Source organism: Conger conger, chromosome 13, assembly GCF_963514075.1.
Source record: "Conger conger chromosome 13, fConCon1.1, whole genome shotgun sequence".
Taxonomy (NCBI): domain Eukaryota; kingdom Metazoa; phylum Chordata; class Actinopteri; order Anguilliformes; family Congridae; genus Conger; species Conger conger.
In genome coordinates, this window is record NC_083772.1 from 13,729,104 (window position 1) to 13,755,234 (window position 26,131).

The window sequence follows — 26,131 nt, forward strand, 5'->3', positions numbered from 1 at the left end:
CTTAATATGCTTTTATATCTGTTTTGTACAGTGTAGACATATGCATTTACTGTATGTCTACACATTTCTCAGTGGGTGGGGACAGACAGACAGACAGACAGACAGATACTGTAGGACTGTCCCAGACACAGTTTTTAGAAGTGAATTGTTTCACGTATTTGCTGTTTGAGGAGCAGCCTCAACAGTCTGGATTGGTGGCAGGCTGTGTGACAGTAACCCATCCTTCCCAGTCCCACACCCCCATAAACACACCATACTGTGGTTTGTGCTGTCGAAACATGTCAGGGTCCACGCTGTGCTTGAGAATCCGGGCGTGCGCGTTTGGGGGTACACACGCCCGGGAGAATCGAAGGGTTTTAAAAAAGTGTGCCAGCCGGTCCCGTGAATTATCAGCCTTGTCTCCCAGTAATCACTGCGCAGAATACATACATACTGAGGTTCATTTGGTGGCATACGAAGGTGAAAACTGACAATCAACAAACGGACGCGAAGTCGACGCGTGCCTAAAGTGACCGAGTGACTTTGCACCGCCCAGGAAAAGAGTTTAGGTTACAGTACAGGGTGTATTTACTACATATGGAGGAATGTGTCATTCACCTGGGCTTGAGGTTCACAATGTACCGTTCACAATGTCCCGTTCACAATGTACCGTTCACAATGTCCCGTTCACAATGTACCGTTCACAATATCCCGTTCACAATGTCCCGTTCACAATGTCCCGTTCACAATGTCCCGTTCACAATGTACCGTTCACAATGTCCCGTTCACAATGTCCCGTTCACAATGTACCGTTCACAATGTACCGTTCACAATGTACCTGCTGTTCTCACTTTTTAGGGACGGCAGGCAGAATAAACACATTCAAATACATTCAAATATTGCTTGTGATATCAATATCACTTTTTTTTTATAAAACTCAGAAATATATGAGTGCATAAATATATATATACATACATGAGTATGTATGTATATACACACATGCATAGAATTGAATTATATTATACATTGAATTGTACATATTTTGATTTTAATTATGTTTAATATTTTATGAATAGATGTGCAAGTGATGTGCATTGGCTAATGTACAGGAGGGCACGGAGAGGGTTGGGGATGCACTATAGGACTGGGATGAACTGTACAGAGGAGAGGGTGGAATAGGACACTGTGCCTTTAAGAACCCCGCCTACCACAGTTGCTGGCTGGAAACATGGAGAATTGGGCTGAAAATCCAGGCTGCCGTCGCCACTAAACTAAAATAAAAAAATAAAATAAAAAAAGCAAGCTGCTTGCAGCTGGAGACCCCATCCCAGAGGAAGACTGAGAAAGGAGGGAGGGAGGGAGGGAGCAATGGATATGAGGAGGCGGGAGATGATGATGTTAAGGAGAGGGTGTAATAAAAAAGGCAGAATAAAAGAAGGAGAGGAGACCTTCAGGAGAGGGTGAATAGAGAGATAAACAGATTTGACATCAAGAGGGAGGGAGTGAGGGAGAGTGAGAGTGATAGAGCATGAGATCAAAATTAATCAACAACAGAAAATAAATGGAAAAAATCTATATATATATATATATATATATATATATATATATATATATATATTCATAGGCATTTGCAGCTAAGCATTTAGGTCACTTGCCCACATGATGAAAATGAAAGAATAGGTATTGTGCGGCCAGAGCCTTTGAGAATGAAAGCCCTGGAAAAGTATAAAGGCAGCTCAGTTTCATGTTTTTGGTGTTTTAAGTGACAGAAAACAATGAATAGAAAAGCCTGATGGCAGGTCTGAGTCACAGTTTAGGATGCTGAATCCCGTCCAGTCCATTATCAAAAATCCCCTTTAACAGGCTACCCCTCTAAAACATAGCTGAAGAGAACACAGTGCACTGCATGCTGGGATACGCTTGTGTGGTCCCACCTGGACTATTGTACCTGCAGCCCAGCCGGCCTACCTGCCTGTGCCTACAGGCCCCTCCAGCTTATTCACATGTCACAAAGCATGTGTGCCAGGCACGTCCCCATCTCCTTCTACTGACTAATGGTGACCAGAATAGACACAGAACCGTGCCCCTGGCCTGTGGTGCAGCCAGAGGAACAGCACCCGCTTACCGAATGACTGTTATCAGAGCCTGCACTTACACATTACATTATTGACATTTGGCAGACGCTCTTATCCAGAGCGACGTAATGCTCTGCATCCACTGGTGACTATACTGCCCCTCCCTTTTTAATCTGCTTCTGATCCATCCTGGCTCAATTAGGTAAGTACCTGCACACACAATCCTGCTTCACTTGATTAGATTAGATCACTGTATCCATTTAACTGTGTGGACACAAGAGCAACAGATAAAGGATCCTATGTACTGCCGAAAGGCCAGGTCAGATGAAAGACGATTAGAAATGTTATTTTGTGACCGAAAGGGGTGTGTGTGTGTGGGTGTGTGTGTGTGTGTGTGTGTGCGCGTGTGTGTGTTAGGCCCAGAAAGGATTTTGGACTTGGATAAGAGAGGCAAAAAAAGAGAGGCAGGTGAAACGATAAGGAGGTGAAGCATTCAAAATCTGACTTGGCGTGAAGAGCACATTATTTAGTTATAAATTTATTATTTAGTGCTCTTAGCCAGAGTAGGTTAACAGCACAAAGGGACGTACACTCACAAGCACTTTATTAGGAACATTTTTCCTTTATTACACCTACTTATTCACGCGATTATCTAATCAGCCAATTGTGTGGCAGCATATGCAATGCATACAATCATGAAGATACGGGTCAGGAGCTTCAGTTAATGTTCACATCGATCATCAGAATGGGGAAAAAAATTTGATCTAAGTGACTTTGACTGTGGAATGATTGTTGGTGGCAGACAGGGTGGTTTGAGTATCTCAGAAACTGCTGATCATCTGGGATTTTCATGCACACTAGTCTCTAGAGTTTGCAAAGAATGGTGAAAAAAAAAAAAAACAGTGAGCACCAGTTCTGCAGACAGAACGCCTTGTTAATGAGAGACATCAGAGGAGAATTGCCAGACAGGAAGGTGACAGTAATGCAAATAATCACACATTACAACAGTGGTATGCAGAAAAGCATCTCTGAACACACAACACATCATAACTCTAAGTGCATAGGCTACAGCAGTAGAAGTCTAAAAAATAAGTCTAATAAATACCTAATAAAGTGCTTGGTGAGTGTATATGCTACCAAAGGCTAAATTCTGACCAGCATCATTGTCTTCTTTCTGATCACTAATCAGAAAATCGCAGCTGCGATGATCTCTCCTTCGGAGGTCCGGATTGGTCAATCACAGGGCAGAAGCGGCACCACTGATTGGACATAGGAAGGGAGGGTTCCCCTTTTGTATGTGGGGAGGGTTTTCTTGAGCGTACCACACCGTTGGGATGGCCTTCCTGCTGTGGCCTTGCTGGGACTGCATCGCGGGTGGAACCGGTCGGCCGTGCTGCAGAAGACGAGGGAAGAATTAAAGGGTGACACCACCATCCAGCAGATGTTTAGAGCACATATATTGAAAGTCAGAAATCTTTCAAATTAAAAAATATATATTGGTAGGAACATTTCAGCATTCTCTAAAAGTTGGTTGGAACATATCCCTACTGTCTATATATAAATGTACATCTACCTGTTAACATTACTGGTAAGTCAAAGGGTTGGCATTTATATAGCACCTTTATCCAAATTAATGAACCTTTATCCAAATTGTACAATTTATGCTTCTCATTCACCCATTCATACACACGCTCACACACCAATGATGATTGGCTGCCATGAAAGGCACCAACCAGCTCATCAGGGGCATTTGGGGATTAGGTGTCTTGCTCAGCTACACAGGGCGGAATCGAACCGGCAAGGCCCTGACTGCCAGACGACTGCTCTTACCGCCTGTCAGTAAGGACAAACGTTTTCAACATTGTTCAGGCTCCAGGAACACAACTGAGCCTGACCCCTCTGTTCGGCAACGTAAGGCACATCAGCTCCAAATATGCCACTCACCATGGTGATGTAGATGCTCTCCTCTTTGGGCACTGGAGGGGGGGCCTGGCCCCTCTGTAGTGTCACATAGCAGTCTGTGTCCTGGGACAGAGGAGAGGGGTTGTGGAGGTCAGGGGATGAGTAGTTTAACTCATCTAACCTAATATGAAACTCAAAAATTTTTCTTCAACCTCACTTTGTTTTTAACATAAATAAAAAATATACATATATCTCATTGTAACTTCTTGCGTAGCCACTCCTTAATTTTTTTCCCGTCTCTTTGTTCTTGTTATGTTTCTGCAGTTTGTATTTTTATTTATCATTATTTTAATTTACATTTTTAGTATTCAGTCTTGTAATATTTTTTTCTTCCTAGGGAGAGGTCTTTGTACAAGCACCTTTGAGTTTTTTTACCTCTCCTGCAAACCGTTTGTTCTGTATGTTTCTTTTGTTTAACTTGCTTTGATTATGCAAATAAGTAAATTACATTAAATTGCTGCAAATAATTCCCTTTAATACGGTGTTGACTTTGTCAACAGGCATACTCTTTCTGCAGAAATAAAGACCCTTATAAGTGTATCATGTGTGAAGTGTTGGGCTGCCTCTCTTTTACAAGACAAGGATGTTTATTCTCCTCAACCAACAAGTGTAACACTTGCATGTGGACATCGGTGGAGTGAGTAGAGATATAGACACTCCTAGGCCCTTGAGAACAGCCAGCTCAAGTGAACCTGTTTTGAGGAAGGGTTATGCCCCCAGAGTATTGGAAGATGTTTGGGGTAAAGCTGCTCTTCATTAATAGACATGGTCACACGTTTCTTCGCATTTCCCTGGATCAAACAGCAGTTTCATCCTCTGGCCTCCAGTGGGCAGCACAGGACGTCCTGAAGCCGTGCAGTAGGCAATCGACGCCCACCATACCGCAATCCAGTGGTTCCCAAACTTAGGCCTGGGGGCCCCCTGTGTATGATGGTTTTTGTTCCAACCATTCCCACGTTCATATTGTGCTATATTGCAAACAATTATATGAACATAAATACATTTTTTGATTAAATTAAAGAGGTTAATCAATATGCTCATATTTAGGTTATTGTTTTATTTAATTAATAATTGACTCCAAACAGGATTGGCACTTAGGCATTTTTATTGTCTGGATTTATTTCAATATCTTCCTGATGGTTAGTTTTAGTAGCCAGGTATCCTCATTTTCACCAATTAGGAACATATTGATTCAACTCAGACTTTAATTTGATCATTTAACAATTTAATTATTTTTATGCTGTTCTTTGCAACATAGCTCAATAAGTATAATATGAACTTGGGAATTGTATTATTAAAATGCATAGCTATATCTGACATAATTTGGCTTACAGAACCCCTCTAAACATGAAGCACCTAATTAAGCCAAATCAACTGCTTGTTAAAATTCTGAGATTGCAATTATGGTTGGAACGAAAACCATAATGCACGGGGGACCGAGTTTGGGAACCACTGCCTAAATCAGCTCTATTTATCATTTAGTTGTTACAGGTGTGACCAATATTATCCAAGAATGGCTAGTGTGGGTGCAGCCATTTCTCATTGCCCAGCCACGACACATGATTAAACCTGTGTGTGAGTGTCTGTCTGTCATGTGCATCAGGTACCTTGTTCTTGTGAGGACGCTGTGTGTCTTCGGTGGGTGCAGGTATCCCGTGGTTCTTTCTGAAATGCCATATTGTCAACACACTAAATTAGAACGCACATAATTGTTTTAGATTCAAACACTTTGCTGAGCTTGTCTGGTGTATTGGATTGGAAACTATGAAATACATCCATCCATCCATCCATCCATCATCACCCGCTTATCCGGAGTCGGGTCGCGGTGGCAGTAGGCAAAGCCGGGTATTCCAGGCGTCCCTCTCCCCAGCAACGCATTCTGGCTCCTCCTGGGGGATCCCGAGGCGTTCCCTGGCCAGGAGAGATATATAATCTCTCCAGCGGGCTCTGGGTCTCCCTCGGGGTCTCCGTCCAGTTGGACGAGCCCGGAAAACCTCCAAAGGGAGGCGCCCGGGAGGCATCCTGATCAGATGCCCGAACCACCTCAATTGGCTCCTTTCGACGCGAAGGAGCAGCGGCTCTACTCCGAGCTCCCTCCGGATGTCCGAGCTCCTCACCCTATCTCTAAGGCTGAGCCCGGCCACCCTACGGAGGAAGCTCATTTCGGCCGCTTGTATACGGGATCTCGTTCTTTCGGTCACTACCCAAAGCTCGTGACCATAGGTGAGGGTTGGGACGTAGATCGACCAGTAAATCGAGAGCTTCGCCTTCCGGCTCAGCTCCTTCTTCACCACAACGGTCCGGTGCAACGCCCGCATGAAATACATATTGAATCCAAAACAATGACGTATTTCACCCAGGTCTGAGAAACACGCAAGCACACACGCTTGCAGATGCACACGCACAAACACGCACAGACACGCACAAAGTTGCACACACAGACACACACACTCACACACTCTCATACACACAAACACACACACAACACTGGGGCATAATGGGGCGACATTGGCTCTGGATGATGCCTGACAGTCGGAGGGTTGCCTGGGTTTGTCAAAGTGTCCCTGAGCAAGACATCTAACCCCCAAATTTCTTCCTGACCAGCTGGTTGGTGCCTTGCATGGCAGCCAATCGGCGTTAGTGTGTGAGTGTGCATATGAATGGGTGAATGAGAAGAATTAATTGTACAGCACTTTGGATAAAAGCCGCTATATAAATGCCAACCATTTACCATTTACACAAGCACAAACACACACACACACACACACACACACACACACACACTCTTCCTGCTCCTGTTGTTCTTACTGCTGGTCCTGTCCCCTCCTCCAGTACACTCCAACTCCCAGGATGCATCCTGCTGCCAGCAGCCCCAGCCCTGCAGCACAGCTCCCCAGGATCAGCCACAAAAGTGATGACACCACTGGGGCAGAGTTCACCATAAAGCGTCTGCCTGTAACGTGGATGAGGAGGAGATGGAATCTTTTTTCAAACCGGTTACATTTCCATCCACTGAAAAACAAGGCTATAGTATTAAAAAAATTAAGAAAAACCCCAAACATGAATCTTGGTCCAGTAGTAATCAAGCTCAAATAACATTGTTTAGCTTTGGGGTGAGCTTATCTTTCATAATCTATCAAAGAAGGGCATGTTTCTGCTCAGAGGCATTAATCTGTGGACTGTTTCAGCACATTTAAAAACTCCAGTAGAGACTCCCAGGAGCTGTTCTTGCAAAAAAAAAGTTTTCTTTCTGACTGAATCTGCATTTCCGTAGAAAATGCTGTAGTGAACCATTCACTGGCCTGCAGGCCGTAGTCAGCAGCACTGACACGGTTAGGCCTCCATTACAGACTCTTGTTTTCACGGATCACACCACTGCAGTGAGAACAAGCACTTCAGCAACATACAGCGGAGACAGCTCCTTAAATTCTCATTTTTTTCTTATCAACACAAGCAGGAAGCCAAAATACGCTCCAGCCAGAAATACGCTTACAAGGTTTGATATGTGTTACTTTGGCGGTCATCAAATGCTGCAGCAGTCCAGCGCAGTACCGGTACCTGATCTGTTGCGGGCGACGGTGAGCAGAGTGTGGTTTTTGTAGATGTCCAGACTGTTCAAAGGACGCACGGAGCAGGTGTAGGTCCCGGTGTGCTGTTCGGTCACGGACCGCAAGATTACCGAGAAGTCACCTGCCAAAATGTCCCCCACCCATTCTGTGTTGCGCCATTTCCCAACACTTTGATTTTTATAATAAAAGAAGACAAAATCCTGCACGGGAAACAAAAAGCTATGAGATATTCTGCAGAGTCTTCAGAGACATACATTAGCTTTGTGTTCAGAGACATACATTAGCTTTGTGTTCAGAGACATACATTAGCACTGGAATGGTGGACATAAATTGTTAATTTGTATGTGCTACCAATGTTGTGCTAGGTGTTATAAACTGGTTTACTATACACCTTATAATATTAAAGTGTGCCGTTGTGGCTATGGTGTGTCATTAAATCACGTTGCTGCATTGATAATATGTTTCGTCCGATGTTGAACAGAGAGAAAAGAGCATTGCCGTGTCGTTGAATTCCCAGTCGACGTGGACAGTGTGGTCCAAGGGGCCCGGACAGGTGGAGAACGTGCAGGCCAGACGTACATCTGCCCCCTCCTGCACCCGGTGTGCGGGATCAGTCCGCACACAGCCCCTGCTGCAGCCCAGGGAGGACACTGTATACAGGGGCACATATACGACCGTATATTACACATACTGTAAGTGCATGCCTTCCATACAAATGGTGTAGTCCGTATTTGGACAGTGACATATTTTTTGTTGTTGTTTTCACTCTATATTCCAGCAAACAGTTTTTAAAAAATCACTATGTGATTAAAGTGCTTACGTTCAGCTTTAATTTGAGGGGTTTTTTTACATCCATATTGGTTGAACCGTGTCAGAATTACAGCCCTATTTCCCCCCCAATTTTAGGGGACCAAAAGTAATAGGACAAATGAGCACAACCTGAAATAAAGTAATCATATTGACTATGACTGCCTGAAGTCTACAACCCATAGACATCATCAGATGCTGGGTATCTTCCCTGACAATGCTCTGCCAGGCCTGAACTGCAGCCCTCTTCAGCTCCTGCTTGTTTTGGGGGCTATTTGCCTTCAGTCTGGTCTTCATCAAGTGAAATACATGCTCAATTGGATTGAGGTCAGGTGATTGACTTGGCCAACCAAGAACATTCCACTTTTGGGCCCAAAAAACCCCTTGGTTGCTTTGGCTGTATGTTTTTGTCCTGCTGCGTGATGAAGTTTCATCCAATCAGTTTTGACACATTCACTTGGATCAGAGCAGAAAATATATTTCTGTAAACTTTGGCATTCATCCTGCTACTAAAAAATATATATATATATTAATCATAATAATAATTCAGATGATCAAATAGGCCTGGTCCTTATCTTTGTTGTGCAGGTAGCAGTTGAAATTGTACTTCCCTCTAGGGTCTTTCAGCGCACTTATCCCTGGTTATGGGTACGCACTTTGTACTTTGTTGTACGTCACTCTGGATAAGAGCGTCTGCCAAATGGCGTTAATATAATACTGCCGTCAGCAGAGACATCATCAATGAACACAAGTGAGCCAGCGCCTGTGGCAGCCGTTCATGCCCCAACCACCATGCGTCTCAGATCAGGGGGGATGCTTTGGTTCCTGGGCAGTTCCTTTTAGCCTCCACAGTTTGCACTTTCCATCCCTCTGGTACAGGGTCATTTTTGTCTCATCTGTCCATGGCACTTTGTTCCAGAACAGGTTTTTTAATGCACATTTCTGCCAACTGTAGCCTGGGCCATTCTATTCTTGAGGCTTGCCAGTGGTTTGCATCTTGTGGTAATCTTATCGTGATGGTCATCTTTGTCTATTGACAAGCACACATGTTCTGCAAAGGGACTGAACAATGTGAGAAGCCTAAGCAGCCATTTGAATGCATCGTATGTTTTTAGCGATATGGCGATCTTTGGAAATTCCCTCTTCCCACTGCAGGTAAATGGTAAATGGTTGGCATTCATACAGCGCCTTTATCCAAAGCGCTGTACAATTGATGCTTCTCATTCACCCATTCATACACACACACTTAAATCATGATAAAGAACTAAATAAAATAGGTTGCAAAAAAAATAATAAAAATTCATAACAAACATCCTCTCACATACGTATTGCCTTATTTCCAAAAAAGAAAAATGATTTATGAAACTAATAATTTGACAAACATCAATGAGCTATTTAAAGCTGAAGTTAAACCAAGTTAAGATCTTGCCTACTTCATACAATAAGTAAAGACGATGACCACACAGCATCAGACAACACTGCTGAGAAGCAAGAACACACTATCACCAACCACACCACACCAATTCATTACTGCATACCCAGCCAGGTTGATTATGAGCTTGATTATATTTTTGGCAAGAGAGGTTTGAAGTTTGCACACTTATAACGGTTCTCTCCATCACCGTAAACACATTAATGCTAAACCTGCAGCATTGTTTAGATCGGGGGTGCCCACACTCGTCCAAAATGGGTCTGTGTGGGTGCAGGTTGATGCTTTAGCCCAACACCATGACACCGGATTCAAAAACTTCAAACAAGGTGTTGATCAGTCTTTGTGCTGGGCTGAAACAAAAAACTGCACGAACACCAGCCCTTTTCAGATATGACTGGGCACCCATGGTTCGGACACTGTACTGTACGTTCCATAACAGCCATAAAAAGGACTAGCGTTATAATGTTACTGTACTTAGAGGACCCTAAAGGTCACTGTTCCAGGATTCAAGCTTACCACAGAAGATTAAGACTGTCCATACAGCACTGTCCATCCTCTGAAATTACATCAATATGGTAAAAAAAGGAAAGCATAAAAAGGTCAAATATACAATTGTTCATATTATTGTTTCTTTAAACACAGTTCATTTACAAATAATTATCTGGACTGCCGAAACTTATTTCACGAAAGATGTCTGGCGAATGGAAGACAATTTTTATTGTGACATGGCAGACATTTGCTTGTGAATGCTTGCAAGTAACAATGTTACATTGCCAAGATCCTTTTAGTGATCACACTCCTAATTGATACTGTCTCAGTTCCTTGAATAAAATGCAGAATTGTACACATGCTGCAATGGAAGTTCCCATTGCAGCATGTATACAATTATGCAATTAGGAACTTCCATTGCAGCATGTGTCTGCAATAACATTACAAAGGCAACATTCACAATGGTTTTTTCAGAATGGTATTTGTAGAATTTCCAGAAGCCAAGCTGATTAGTTTGTATGAGAATTGATGACTGAGAATGAGTGATATCTTCACCAATTGTGGGGTTAATGAAGCCACCATGTCTGCTCCTCTGACAGTATTGTCTTTGTCCTTGCTAAGGTTTGTGCTTAAGGTGCAGTAAAAACTGTCCCTCTCCAACCCCACAATGCTGCTCTAAACAATTCATTTTGCATACTGAGAGTCCATTACCTATTCAAAGGAAAGCACAAAAACCCACAGATGGGTACTTGAGTTTGACAGCACTTGTTCGGCCATTCATTTCTCCATCAGATTTACCTGAAAAGCACAGTGTCTTACCTGGGTTTACTCCCCTCTTTCCTGCGGTGGCGTAATTGGTGAGTTAACTGCTGATACAGCCACTCAATTCAGTGCTGGACCTGGGGTTGCTCCAACCATCCAACACCAACCGAGGCCAGTTGCTGCACTGTCTAGTTGACTCTGCTGGTAGAGAAGTTAAGATCCTGTTATGGGCTCCGATCCCGCCATTAGACACTAATCTCGTCTTTGGACCTGGGTGTTACACTCGTTTATGCTAGACTCCAATGTGGTGGGGTCTCTGGGTTTTGTCCTTGGCTCAACCACGGTCTAGCTGTACGAATCTCCACTGGACTCGGCAGTGAAAGTCCAGAAAGGAGTATCCTCCAGCTGGATGTGCTTCGTTGTTGAGAGCTCTCTGAAGACTGACAGGGCTGTATTTCCTGTGTATTCACTCAGGGGGCTGTGGCGGGCTGTTTCACTTCTACAAAGGCCATCAAAACTATTACTTCTGCACCAATAAAGCGGGGGGAATGACGACACATCCCACACGTTCTTCAGAAAAGGGATGTCAAATTCCACACACTTCCTACTTCCTGAAACGCTCCACAGGTCCCCGCTCCTGATTGCACATTTAACGCAGAATTCCGCGAAAACTGCACGCTCCTCCAATCTTCCAGCCAGCCTGTCTCAAGCCTCTCTGGGCAACTCAAGATAGGAATAAAGCCCTTATCAATGAGTAGCAGGCATTTTAAATATCCAATCCTTGTGGTCAGAGGCTATATTAAAAATATACCCAGCTTGCTTACTTTAGATTTCCTGTGAGAAGAGCACGTTTATGATAGCTTGGTCGAGCAATGGTCAAGCTGTAGCCCTTCTTACAGAAGGGTGTTACATTGCCTGGAAGAGGGCAAAATGTCTTTGCATGTAAGCTATATACTAGCACTTGCGCTATCTTAGCACTAAGATGTTTTCACAGTATGGTATTGTATGGTATTCATTTGCAACTTTGTTTCGTTGTTTATTTGTCTGATACAATATACAGTCCTCTCAGTGAGGACTTTATTATGTGTTTATAACCTTTTTTTTTATTTCTACTGCTGTAGCCTATCCACATAGAGTTATGGTGCGTTGTGTGTTCAGAGATGTTCTTCTGCAAACCACTGTTGTAATGTGTGGTTATTTGCGTTACTGTCACCTTCCTCTCAGCTTTGATCAGTCTGGCAATTCTCCACAGATATCCCTCATTAACAAGGCATTTATTTCTGCAGAACTGCTGCTCACTGGATTTTTTCTTTTTCTTTGTACCATTCACAACATAGAGACTAGTGTGCGTGAAAATTACAGGAGATCAGCAGTTTCTGAGATACTCAATCCACCCTGTTGGCCAACAACAATCATTCCATGGTCAAAGTCACATTTTTCCCTCATTGTGATAGTCGATGAGAACATTACCTGAAGCTCCTGAGCTGTATCTACATGATTGTATGCATTGCACTGCTGCCACACAACTGGCTGATTAGATTATTACACCTACCTATTCATGCAATTAAGTAAAACATGTTCCTAATAAAGTGCTTGGTGAGTGTATATATTTTTCTGTATATTTACATACACACAAGGACAGTTGCACAGGAAATAATGACCAACAATAACAAAAAATAAATAAGACAAATACAGACACAAACAACACACACAAGAATGACTACAATATACAACCAACAAAAATGAACAACAGTCTATCTGCTAATGCAAGAGGAAGAGAATACCATTCAACTTTTTTTTATAATCAATGCATCTGTGAATCAGCCAAATGACAATGCTTGCGTTTTGTTTTTTTCATGATTAATTATTTTCACATGGACAAATTATAGAGTGTAGTATGTATTTTATTGAGCAAATGGAAAAATCTGTATATGAACAATATGTGCAATAATCTCTATATAAACTCTGTACTTCATATAAAATATTACCAACTTCGGTATAGGAAATTATATATTAATGTTCTTACTTAAGGAATTAAATGCCAAGAATATCCAGGAGTCAGATATTAAAAATACAAGTTAATAATTACATTTTCTCCTCATTATGGACAAATATAAGAGGAATCCCTTAACTCGGTGCATTATCGCAGTCCCACACGAAAGAGAAGCATGCAGCAGGGAGGGATACTGTGATCATACAACCACGCACGGTCAATTGGCACTTTTTTTTAGGTCCCACCTGTTAGACCACGCAGTTTTAAAACCATAACCAGTCCAGAACTGTACCATTCCAGTGCTTAAACAGCACGAAGAATAGAGGTTGGTCAACCACAAGAATTCCACTTCCTGTGAGCACAGCAAGCGGTTCGCACTTTCACTGTGAACGGAGATCAAATTACCATTTACAAATACAGCTCAAAGTGAGGACCCGGCACTGGCCATCGTGTAATAGGATTACCTCGGCTTTCTGAAAGCACTCAAAGTTCCACAGGTTTCCATCGAATGAGGATCGGACATTTCACCCAAAAAAAAATAAAAAAAATAAAAATAAAATAAAACACAAAATGGCTGTTGTATTGTATTGTTCTGGACCAGCCCAAGAATCTATACCCATGCAACAGTGTACCTGGTAGCACATGAACAAAAACAAACAGTAAATAAAAAAATAAAATAAAAAACACACACATTATAAAGTACACAATAACTTACATTATAGACTTGAACAAGGTTCACTTTACAATTACAAGGAAGAAAAATGGGTGGAAAAAAAATGATCAGTGCTTCCACAGAAAGATCAGCCGTGTCTCAAAGTGGCCCCGCTAGTTTCCATTCAGCTGTTCCCCTGTGAATCTCAGTGGCCTGTTACAGGAAGACAGAGACCAGCAGCAGGGGAGGGAGTGGAGTTTTCTGTGGAAGCACTGTGGGAGTGGAGATCCTTGGTTTTCATCAAATCTTCATTATTTATTTATGACTGAGCTCTCAACTGAACAAATATTGTTTGGGAATATTTGTCTGAATAGAAACAAGTAAAGTCATCTCTTCCTTAAATAAAGCTTTACACAATAATTGAGTTTAATTCAGAGTTCAATTGTCCAATTTAAATCCCAAAATGGGGATGGTTATCCCGGATTCCGGAGGGCTGCTGGATCCGCCAATTTTTCTTCTAATTTGGAGGTGAAAACAAAAAGCAGCAGCACCTACTGACCTTTACTGGGCTTCCATGGCGAGGAACAATTTAATGATCAGCTAATGATTTGCAACAAGTGCCCAAAACTTTAAGGGGGGAGACAGTTCCAAGAACTTGCCAATAAAAGCCCTGTTTTTTTAATAAAAGCTCAACCAGTCCAGCATTATCCATCAAGAGAAAACCAGGGCTGAGAACACTCAGGGACCCAGGACAACACTGAGAGCTAGAGCAGACCTGAATACAGCACAGCTCTTATATGGATCTACAGTTGTGTACGTGCCAGGTGTGTGTGTGTGTGTGTGTGTGTGTACGTGCCAGGTGTGTGTGTGCGTGTGTGCGTGTGTGTGTGTGTGTGTGTGTGTGTGTGTGTGTGTGTGTGTGTGTGTGTGTGTGTGTGTGTGTCCCGCACTGCCAATAGGCAGTTAGATCGGCCGTGTCACAAAGTGGCCCTGCTAGTTTCTATTCAGCTGTTCCCCTGTGAATCTGAGTGGCCTGTTACAGGGAGACAGAGACCAGCAGCAGGGGAGGGAGTGGAGTTTTAAGGCGGCCAGTGTACCATGTTGTCCTTCACCATGTGAAACATCCACAGCCCCTGGAGCAGTCCTTTTCTACCAGGCCTCCATGAACAAACATCCTCACCCCTCCTGTTCCCACCCCGTCCCGGGAGCAGGAGGAGGGAGACTGCTGCACTTCTCCTGCTCCACCAGCAGAGGGAGCTACAACCCGGTCTCTGCGACAGTTTCATCTCCCCGCTGTTTCTCGTCGTGTAAGTATAAATCTTCTTCACAGTCAGAATCCTGTGTGAGGAAATGACAGATGCATCAGGTTTGGCTTCTAACCAAAATCCAACTCTGATCCTGGTTCTGCACATAAACAAGCATAGTGCTTTAAGAGAAAGGAAGTCCCTTACCTGGAAATAGAGCTCACAGCACACCACACAGTGGCCCTTCTGTTTCGAAGGTGGGTTCTGATAGACATTTGCCTCACTGTGAATGCCAAAAATAATAATATTACATTTTCAGAACAGTAAGGGAACATTTTTATGGTTACAGATATGCATTCCGCCAAGTTCCTTAAGCAAGTAAGATCACAAATATACAGTTAGAATGTTCTTAACTGAACATTCTAACGGTTATGTAACAATCAATACTGGCCAGAATACTGACTAAGAATTTTGAAAAACATTCTAAAATGTTAAACTGAAGCCTGGTTTATCTCATCGTACAGCCCTTGCGATAAGTGTCATATGACGAAAATAAGTGTCACGCGGCGTTTTGCTTATATACTTTGGGGAAGGTCTGCGATAACGGTTGAGTTGTCTCTATGGTAACACGATGACAAACAGCTGATGTTTACATTATTGAATGCTGTAGCCAATCCATGACAATGAATTGCACTGTTCGATCTGGCCGTCCAATCAACGCTGTGCGACAAAGTATGACTGTTCCGCCACAAAACACAGTTCTACAGGTGTGCGACACTGAGGGAAAAGTGTCGTACTACACTTTTTCCAGTTGGCTGTACGGCAGTATTTTAAAACAGGAAGTCCAACTTGCACGCATGCAAGTGCTGTTCAGTTTCAGAGACATCACAGAATGCTGCAGCATGCTAAGGGCCTTCAAATGGCTGTGTGAGGCCATTTCTAATGCATCCGGATTTCTGAAGGAAAAGAGATCTCATTTCCGCATCAATAACATGGGTAAACAGAGAGGGGAAACACAATGTTTTTCATTTCTTTTTTTTTGTTGGCATAGTGACTATATAGTTAATGTTCATTTAGAATAAGAATAAGAATAAATATGAAGTACGGTGTCTGTGATGGGACATTCTTCAGAAATCGCCCGTCGAAGGGTCATGCAAGCCTGCCTCTGCTGCAGAGACACAGAACGTCACAGAAGACTGTCCTAGTGAGGACACCGTACGGCGACCCCAGACTGCGCACTCACTGCTCTTTGACCTCGATGGGGGAGCAGGCAGGCTTTGACCGCTTGACCCCACAGGGCTTGCCGTGGCACCACATGCGACCCAGCAGGATGGGAACGATGATGACCGTTGGCAGCAGAACCAGACCCATCAGAACCGCCACGTCGTTGAAGCGCACCGTGACCTCTGTCAGAGAGGGACACATTACAGCGACCGTGAGAGCACGTCTAATGCGCAAGCTGGGTGAAGATGACTGAGCTCACTCTTCAGAACACATTCACACTCTCTCTGCATGTCTCTCTGTCACTCTCACATGCAAACACACACACACACACATAAGCACTCCTATTACATGGCAAACAATCAGGAACACACACACACACCTCTATTACATGGCAAACAAACCGGAACACAAACACACCTCTCTAGTACATGGCAGACAGACAGACAGACAGACAGACAGACAGACAGACAGACAGACAGACAGACAGACAGACAGACAGACAGACAGACCTCTACTATATGGCAAACAAACAGGAACACATACACACACACACATACACACACACACACACACACACACACACACACACACACACACACACACACACACACACACACACACAAGCACTCCTATTACATGGCAAACAAACAGGAACACACACGCGCAATGCCTTCCACAGCCCAGACTGGACCCACACTCCCGCAGGTTTACCTACTTTTGGGCACGACGGACAGGCGGACCTGGCTGGGGGCGCCGTGCACGTCAGGGGGGTTCTTGACGCTGCAGGTGTAGGTGCCATTGTCGGTGAAGGTGGCATTGAGCAGCAGGATGGAGCAGTCCCCCCGGGAGGGGTTCCCCACCCACCTTATGCGCCCCTTAAACTGCCCCTGCGGGGGTGGGTGGGGGGTGGAGTAGAAGTAGAAGACCTGGAGGAGAGAGAAGAGGGGACATGGGAAGAGAGGGGTGTGAGAAACTTTACCAAAAAAGGGAAATTCATTCCACCAAAAAAAGCCTCCTCTATGCCACCGACTGTGGTTGCTATGTGTCTATGTGTCATTTGCCTATTTCTCAAGTTGTGCTACACTAGCATTTGACCAGGGCTGAAGCAAGAATTCAAAAAGGTTTGGAAAGCATTTAAACACCATAACTGATACAGGGTGCGCACTTCATATGACCAGATCAGAACTTCCTCTGAAATTTTTTTAACTACATTTTTTTTTTTTGTTAAACATTGCACATGAATACAAATGCATAGAACATGTATTTGCTAGTGAGCTAAAACAGTTGGAAAATGGGAGACACGTGAAGAGGGGATGATCAGTCACTTCAGAAATCAGGCCGTTTGGACTTTTCTAACCCAGTCAATGGCATGAAATAAATGACTTTTTACATGTATACCTGAGGAAGAATTATAAGCAGGGGGTTTTCAGTGAAATTTGGCTTGGTAAAAATAGAACAGACATTGAATGCTAACGCTATGTATAAAGTACATAGGTGTGTACCAGCTCAAACACAGTGACCTGGCCTCTCACATCCCCTCCCATCTCACAGGTGAAAACAGCACCTGCACCTTCTGTGGCCAGTGCTCTCTGTCTACACTTTCTTTTTCTCCGCCAATCCCTCGCTCCGCATCCGTTCTCACTCGCACTTTCCGTAGAAAAACCTCAGCCTCCCCACTTCCTCAAAGTCAGTGACCCCCCGAGACCATGACGACACCCAGTCAACCCGAACGGACCTGCCACACGGAGTCAATGCCATCGCCACGCATAGTTATGTTCGCCTTCCACATCCAGCCCACGATTTATTCAAGCTTTCTCAAAATACATCCTTCTTGATTAAAGCTGGGACCATTGAAAAATCCATAATTATTGACAACCAATGGCGTTATGTGAAAAGACTGGAGAACTGTGTGGTATACATTTTGTAAGATAAAAATGTTATTTTGCACTTATATACAAATAGTAACTACTACCACTTCATTGCTACCGTGAGCTTTGTACACAATGTCAGTCAATGCATGACCCCCTCTGTAGGGGTTTGTGTCTGTAGGCGTTTTAAATGAAGCAGGCTCTTGTACGTCATGCTGTTTTTGAACGAGGAGGGACAAGAGTAATGTGCTGCCCCCTTCTGGTAACAAAGAATGTCTCATATACTCTGGTTTTGACGCAATAAATGCAACAACTAATCCATTTATTTTTTGATAATTTATTGATATATCCCAGTCAATTTACTAATGATATAAAGTAGGGTGTCACCTCAACCTTAATTTTCATGGCATTTTACGCCCATTTAGCATGATTGGTGAATGGATTCCTATATTCCGTTTATCCATATTTCCACCACTGTTAAACACTAATTAGGTAAGGCATATATTCATATCAATATCATTACATTACATTTAGTATTAATTAATGAAAGAGCAGGCACAAAATGCGAGCAGGAATGATTTGGATCACATCATCATGACATTGCAGTCTAGCTAACCCCCTGGCCCCCCCTCTCTCCCTTCTCTCCACAGACTCAGGGCTTTGTGACCTGAGACACAGAGGCCAGAGGACTGCTGCCACAGGACTGGAAGTCACACTCTACTCTGCATCCACACAGACCAGGCAGGCAGTCACATGACCCATCTCAACCACAGGCCATCATTACATTACATTACATTAATGGCATTTTGGCAGACGCTCTTATCCAGAGCGACGTACAGTTGATTAGACTAAGCAGGAGACAATCCTCACCTGGAGCAATGCAGGGTTAAGGGCCTTGCTCAAGGGCCTAACGGCTGTGCGGATCTTATCGTGGCTACACCGGGATTAGAACCACCGACCTTGCATGTCCCAGTCCTTTACCTTAACTACTATGCTACAGGCTGTCCCATCATACATACGAGCTTCACTCTGGCCAAAAAGCATACCCATTCCACATTGGTGTCAATGTTTATGGGTTTGCTATATGTCCACATATAGCTGGAGCAGCATCCCCCTGAAGACTTATTCATACACTGCGAGTCTGTGTTGTTTTCCAGATTCATATAGATATAGTGGTGAGAAACTGCAAGTGTTATTTCAAATGATTAAATAATCATTTGAAATAATCACCTAACTTCAGACCTTTGGCATCAGAAAAGCCTGTGGAAACACAGTTCACCAAAATGGACGCCAAAATAAATGAAAAAACTTTACTACATTACTAAATAACCGTGTCTGACCATAAAAAATAAACAAACAAAAAACGATGAAACGATCATATCAGTAAAATTCTAGCACTAAAGAAACCACCAATCACGGAGCAACCTCTACATCCGTTTCAGGATTCTGTGCCAACTTCTGGTCTCAATTATTGAATTGACTCAATCATATCTTATCTGACATGTGTATGAGTACTGGCTACAGCTGCAGACTGCAAGTGTAACCTAAAGATTTTACTGTGCTCAAGTACAGGCTTGAACCAGGGTAATTTATAGAGCTGTCAGTAAATTAAAAACAAGACAAGTGGTTGGAACAAAAACCAGTACACAGACCAGCCCTCAAGGACCGGTGACGTGCACCCCTGCTCCAGATATACTTTGAAACACTGTCTCCGCCTGCTGGTCTCCACAGGAATGGCTCTGTACAAACACCGCACCCCTCTATCCGAGCACCCCAAAAATTCTAATTTCACATTATATAATTCCAAAAAAAGTTGAGGAGAAAGAAGTGACTAATTCCCTCCTGAGACAGCACATTCACTGTTGCGTTATAAAACGCAAGTAGACAAATAACAGATTGCACAACGCAGTAATCAAACACACCCTCTGAAATCAGGTCTGACAAGTTGAGGACTATTATACATGGTCCACACACCAGTCAGAGAGAGACTGATGACTCCACCAAGCTAAAATTCCTTCACACAGTCAACCTTGGAGCAGAGTTCCTTTGCCTGTGGGAGAACCAAGGACTTTTATTTTGGGAAGTTGTCAGGGTACGTCTCGCCAGCAAAACAATGTTCTTTAACATTGCAACACAGCCACAAGGTTACAATTATTTAGGAGCCAAACTCTCTTTGGCTGCTAAATAATTAGAGCATTCTTCTCTCTCTCCCCAATGGGGTTTGGGCCTTGTTTTCCCATTTTCCCATAAAGCATCTGTATGTCAGTGTCTGTGTTAAAAGCCCGATCCCATAAAACCCGGACAGAACTGAACACATCTAAAGCACTATCCAGTGATTTTGGAGCAGTCAGTGCGCCTCCCCGGGACAGTCTGGGAAACCTGGCTGCTCTCCCACGGCTGCACACGTTCAACAACAGCGGGATGACGTGACAGTCCAACATTCATGTTGCCCAAGATGAACGATTATAACAATGAAACCCCTGTGTTATGCGATTTGAGTACAGTACAAACGCTAACCAGAACCATTTCAGAATTTAAGGAATACTGTACAACTCTATGCTTAACCGGCTACATACTGTATGTGAATAACCTTGTTCAGAGTTATATTTGAATCTAGCTTGCTTAACCACATTATTAGCCCTGTATGCAGCAAAACCTTTTTGGCAAAGGCATGCCTGCATGCGTACTGTAGTGTTGGAATGTGCTGCTCCCAGTAATTACCTACGGCCTACTTCATATCGCGCCAGACCATTCTGATTAGTCATTTTGTTTTGTGATGTTAAAGAGTGGAAGGATAGGCCTACTCTTCCCCTTTAATGCAGGGGTGCACGGCAAGGGCCGAACTGTTTCAGGATTTCGTGGCAACTTCTGCACTTAATTATTATTATTTAATTAACTCAATAATGTCTAATTCCGATACGTGCATAAGCACCAGCTACAGTCACAGACTGCAGATGTATCCTAAAGATTTTACCGATCCAGTACAGGAGTGAACCGGTGTAGTTTAAAATCGAAGGTAACGGGTAAGAACAAAAACCAGCAGGTAGATCGACCCTCCTGGACCGGAGTCGTGCACCCCTGCTTTAACGGGTGGATTTTCTGGATGGCCCGGGCCATGTCTCACAGCGGCGGCCCCCGGGGGGGAGCGCGGCGTGCTTCAGAGGGGTGCGGCCGACAGGTACTCACTGACTGCGAGGGCCCTCCGCTCTGCGGCTTGTAGGACCAGTCCACCGACACGAGGGAGGTGACGGAGCTGCTGGACGTGAAGGTGCAGGAGAGCGTGGCGGCGCTGCCGTTCACCGCCTCCACCTCGGAGGAGGTGCGCACCTCCATGGCACACACCTGGCACGCCGCTGGGGGGAGGGGGGCGAGGAGGACACGGAGGGGAAGCGACATCGAACGGGAGGAAGGGTGGAGAGACGCGCGGAGGCACAGCAAAGAGGTGACACAGGAGTGTGTGTGAGAGAGCGTGTGTGTGTGTGTGTGTGTGTGAGAGAGAGAGAGTGTATGCGTGTGTGTGTGTGTGAGAGAGAGAGAGAGAGAGAGTGTGTGCGTGCGTGTGTGAGTGTGTGTGCATGTGTGTGTGAGAGACAGAGACAGAGAGAGAGAGAGAGAGAGAGAGAGAGAGTGTGTGTGTGTGTGTGTGTGTGTGTGTGTAAGTGACATTGGGACAAAATATAACAGAAAAAGAGCAGGAATGAGTGTTCAAAAAACAGAAATGTGTATGAGAGAGGGGGAGAGAGAGCCAAGGTGTTTGAGAAAGAGGGAGAGAAATAGTGGCAGAAATGTGTGTGGAAGGAGAAAGAAAAGAAAAAAGAAAGATGGGGGTCAAAGAGAAGGGATCAGAAAGGACAGGGAATGGGAGAAAGGAACAATGGTCAATGTCAGCACATCAATCTTCTTGACACAATGCACTAATCACAGAGAAAATAAAGGAGACAAAAACTGCACCCAACCACCATCACTACTTGCACCAAAGCACTGGAGCGACTTCTTCCGAACAATGCAGGTAAAAATAACCCAGGTGTCCCCTTTCAGAAAGAAGCACCCACTGCCATCTCATTCTTATTCAACAGCTGCTGCCACAGCCCATAAGACTGAACAAGACTCATTCTGAGGGCAGCACGTATGCTTACGCTTAATTCTGTAAATGTTTGCAAAACAACACTGGCATCACACTCAGACCTTTGCTTAACAGGCAGGTCAACAGAAAATTCAACGTTCGTCTGAAGTTCAAGAGTGGAAGTGGGCATCCAATCGGGTGGAGGGGAGTGATTAGGTGGACCAATGAAAGGACCCTGTTCTGTCATTACGCTTGTGCAGGTTGAAACTGAGAACAAGTGTGGAGACAGGACACACCAACCTAACCCAAAAAGCTACTCAAATAAACTTAAGGACAGCACTCTTTGGAGATATTCATTCATTTTAAAATTTCCCTCGGGATGAATAAAGTATCTATCTATCTATCTATCCATCCATCCATCCATCCATCCATCCATCCATCCATCCATACATCTATCTATCTATCTATGAAATCAGTTGAAACCAAAAGATTGACACATTTCAGATACCAGCTCCTTCAGCAGAGTAAAGAAACACTGACCGAAATTGCAACCAAACTCACCCATGTAATGGCTTCACCCAAAAGCTGTGGGGGCCAATTTGAGCACACGAGACCGTGTGCGGCCTGGATTTATAGGAAGCCCAACTCACACGTAACCACAACTGGTACATGCAGCCCTCCATGTGTAAAAATCTCATTCATCCCCCACAGAAGACCAGAGGGACCATCTGCTAACCCTGACACCTGAACAGTCTCCAATTACCTGAGACACACCTCTGTATACATTTCCGCAGCAATTCACCTATTCTCTACCATGACCGGTCTGTTGTTCGTTTGTTCACCTGCAGAGTACATCTTCAAATTATTTTTTTCCTTTTTTAATCCACAGTATACCACTGAGTTTATTGTCTATGCATATATTTTACTATATATTCTAATATTTCATGCTGTTTATGCGTTTTGTTCACTCCCGTAACACAAAATGATGTTTGCATGCATAATAGATCATCGTGAACAAATCAATAAAATAACAATAGTAAATAATAGCTTACATTTTAACGTGTCAGTGAACTCCTAATCAATATTGGTTGTTGGTTTAATACAACAAGAGCATATAAAAAAAAATATATACAAATTTGCTAATCGACATCCAATAAGGGATGTCGCTCCAGGAAGCATCTAAACCTGTGAGATGCGTGTACGATATTCCCACAGTCTGGGAATGCGATGGGAAGCCCTGCCCCGCTGCACCGGAAGGCCAGAGCTTCAGGAGCGCTATCTCACGCCTTCCTGCCCTGAGGGCCGAAGCCCGCGCCGCTAAAATGCCCCCTTAAACAATCCACACAGAGCTAGCTTTCAAAGCTGATGAGGCACGCGTGGGGGTCAAGTGCTGTACCAGAGATTCAATTCGCAATATAGGCTCATAGAAGAGACTGCATGAGCGACTGCTTCGATACGTTATGTTATTGGCATTCGGCAGATGCTCTTATCCAGAGCGACGTACAGTTGATTAGACTGAGCAGGAGACAATCCTCCCCTGGAGCAATGCAGGGTTAAGGGCCTTGCTCAAGGGCCCAACGGCTGTGCGGATTTTATTGTGGCTACACCGGGATTAGAACCAACCTTGGGTGTCCCAGTCATTTACCTTAACCACTACGCTACAGGCCGCCCGTTGAGGGGGGCTGAAATATGGTCCAACTAATCAAGAATAAATCTATTTTGTCAGGTGTTTTTAAACAACTATTGCTTTTGAGGAGTGCAAAATAACATCAACTGTTAAGGGGGAAAAAAAACACTGTAGAAAACACATTTGCTGACAAATAGACCAAGAAAAATAATGAACTAACATTATAAGGAGAAAGATCATCACAACATTACATTTTGCATTCATACCAACGATGGCTTGAAATAGTGCCGCTAAGATTCGGACCTACTTTAAGGATGTCAAAATGGTGGATCAACCACATGAATGTAGTCATGTGTACATTACACCCTGAAGAGACGCCCTTGTGTAGTGCCTTAAACTGATGATATGTAAACTTCTGTATGTGTAAAATAGGATTTCAACCAACACCACCTGGCTTGCCGGTCCTTTCCAAGAAGAGCTACAGTACAATAGTTACTAGCTAATAGATAATAGTTACACATGTAGTGTCGCCCAAGGGTGAAGAGTTGCACAAAGTGTTATTTTGGGCTCAAGTGCTATGGTGGGATTAGACAATAGTAGGAAGGCCATACATCTTTAGCTTGTAGGAGGGCAAATATTTATGCACAGCAATTTCCTAATTATGTTTGCAAGAAAGTGCACTGAAGAGATAGTTCACTTAGTTCACAGAGCTTTTTAAAAATATTATCACAATTTTAGTAATTGGTCCAGACAGGTATTGTGTGGAATGGAAGACATCTTAGATATGTACACAAGTTTCTGATTACCTCTAGGCTTTTTAGTGGCTGGCTCAAGTCTGCAGTTTAAAACAACAAAATTAATTTCCAAAGAAGCTTGCTCTTATCACAGTTGTTAAACCTCCAGAGGTTTTAGTTATGTACTGCATACCAACCAATTATTTTTTATAAAAATTTCTAATATTTTCTGGAACCAAGAACCAGCCACTGGCATAAACACTACATGCAGAAGTTTAGGGCCACAGGCATCCGTGGGTCAACAACATTCCTGTTCGGGGCCACCAAAACCCAAGGGCCAGCTCTGATGGATGCTATGCTGCAACCTGTCACTACTGCACTAAAGGAGTGCCAGAAAAATATAAATATGTTTATGGTGAAAATCAATTAATTAATGAGCTCATTATGTACATACTCTGGATTCAGTGCTGTATAAGATTTTGCTTTGAGTTATGTTTAACTAAAACTGAAATTATATATATATATTTCTTTTTCAAAACATAAACTGTGGAAAGTGGGGGTTTCCTATAAGGGACTGGCAGTGTAACTGGACTATTGAGATTTATATTGCATTTGTTTCTTTATGCATGGTCGCTTATCCGAATTCTCTCTAAAGCTGCCTTATGTGTTTTTAAAAGAAGTTCCACCCTCATGTCATAAAAATAAATGAACAGGTTAATATTTTTTTCATCGATGCAAAATCGACAACAACAATAATAAGAATAATAATAAGAATAATAATAATAATAATAATAATAATAATAATAATAATAATAATAATTTAAAAAATAATAATAATAATAATAGTAATGATATCCGATTTGGGGATCGTTTAGGGAGAAGTATTTTCGATTAGATGCAAGTATGCTGGAGCGGACCGAAGTTGGTTGTTCAAACTTTTCTCCGAATGTGCTCTCATACAACTGCAGCCTACACACTGACTTTCAGGAATGCCGCGATGTCAATAAGGTGCATTGCCTCTTAATTCTTACACCATGTAACCACGACGCTTAATGATTCCAAATCGGCCTAGCCTTCATGCTATTCAGGTTCACATTCAAGATACCAACCAGTAGTCAGTCAGACGCAATGGAAAAACGCAAATGTAGGCCCCGTAAAAAAACGCGTAATCCCAGGTATAGGATATAACTTACAAGTAGCCGCTTCCCCTTACAATGGTTTACTCAAATATGTATTCAAAGTCACCATAAATACAAGTTTCTGTCATGGAATATAATCACAATAGACAAACGGCCAGTGACAAGTAATCTTACTTTTACTTATCGGCCGATCTACTTTTACAACAATTTAAATACAACGAAACGGCAGCAGCCCGCGGCTAATATCAGAAGTAAAACGGCTTCAGAAATCAGCATTTGTTGTGTCAACTGAAGTAAACTTACCAAGCCCGATAATTAAATACTGAAACACGGCGTTGTTCCGATATAATCCCCAGGGTATCCGCCATCCCATCGTTTTAAGCAATATAAACTAATCGATTTAGAGCAATTCCAAACAAACTAGAGTCACTAGAGTTACGATTTCGCGTATTCGGCGTCCATGTTCTCAGTGAGTCACTCTCTCCATTGCACCGCCCTTGAAGGCTACCTGT

At 43.3% G+C, this 26,131-nt stretch overlaps 2 protein-coding genes across 2 annotated transcripts; both read right to left on the reverse strand.

Moving 5' to 3' along the window:
• Nucleotides 1–2,656: 2,656 nt before the first annotated feature.
• LOC133108051 (myelin protein zero-like protein 1) lies at nt 2,657–11,566 on the reverse strand. Its single transcript, XM_061217462.1, has 8 exons — nt 11,133–11,566; nt 10,341–10,380; nt 8,084–8,235; nt 7,575–7,785; nt 6,825–6,969; nt 5,624–5,681; nt 3,999–4,079; nt 2,657–3,447 (listed from the first exon to the last, which is right to left on the reverse strand). The coding sequence occupies exons 2-8, from the start codon at nt 10,375–10,377 to the stop codon at nt 3,292–3,294; spliced, it is 840 nt and encodes a 279-aa protein (XP_061073446.1). The 5' UTR covers nt 10,378–10,380; nt 11,133–11,566; the 3' UTR covers nt 2,657–3,291.
• Nucleotides 11,567–12,958: 1,392 nt separating this feature from the next.
• On the reverse strand, nt 12,959–26,131 carry mpzl3 (myelin protein zero-like 3). The gene is made up of 6 exons (XM_061216212.1): nt 25,923–26,131; nt 21,243–21,409; nt 16,904–17,114; nt 16,208–16,370; nt 15,172–15,247; nt 12,959–15,058 (listed from the first exon to the last, which is right to left on the reverse strand). The coding sequence occupies exons 1-6, from the start codon at nt 25,990–25,992 to the stop codon at nt 14,978–14,980; spliced, it is 768 nt and encodes a 255-aa protein (XP_061072196.1). The 5' UTR covers nt 25,993–26,131; the 3' UTR covers nt 12,959–14,977.

Bases quoted from the DNA above. Each gene is read 5' to 3' on its own strand.
- LOC133108051 (XM_061217462.1), bottom strand. From the start codon at position 10,377: ATGGACAGTGCTGTATGGACAGTCTTAATCTTCTGTG. The intron at 5,682-6,824 runs GTAAGAACAACA...ATGGCATTTCAG, and splicing joins AGGAGGGGACAGGACCAGCA to AAAGAACCACGGGATACCTG. The intron at 3,448-3,998 runs GTGAGTGGCATA...CGTCTTCTGCAG, and splicing joins AGAGCATCTACATCACCATG to CACGGCCGACCGGTTCCACC.
- mpzl3 (XM_061216212.1), bottom strand. From the start codon at position 25,992: ATGGGATGGCGGATACCCTGGGGATTATATCGGAACAACGCCGTGTTT. The intron at 21,410-25,922 runs GTAAGTTTACTT...CCCTCCCCCCAG, and splicing joins GTATTTAATTATCGGGCTTG to CGGCGTGCCAGGTGTGTGCC. The intron at 15,248-16,207 runs GTGAGTGCGCAG...TGGCATTCACAG, and splicing joins CCCATCGAGGTCAAAGAGCA to TGAGGCAAATGTCTATCAGA.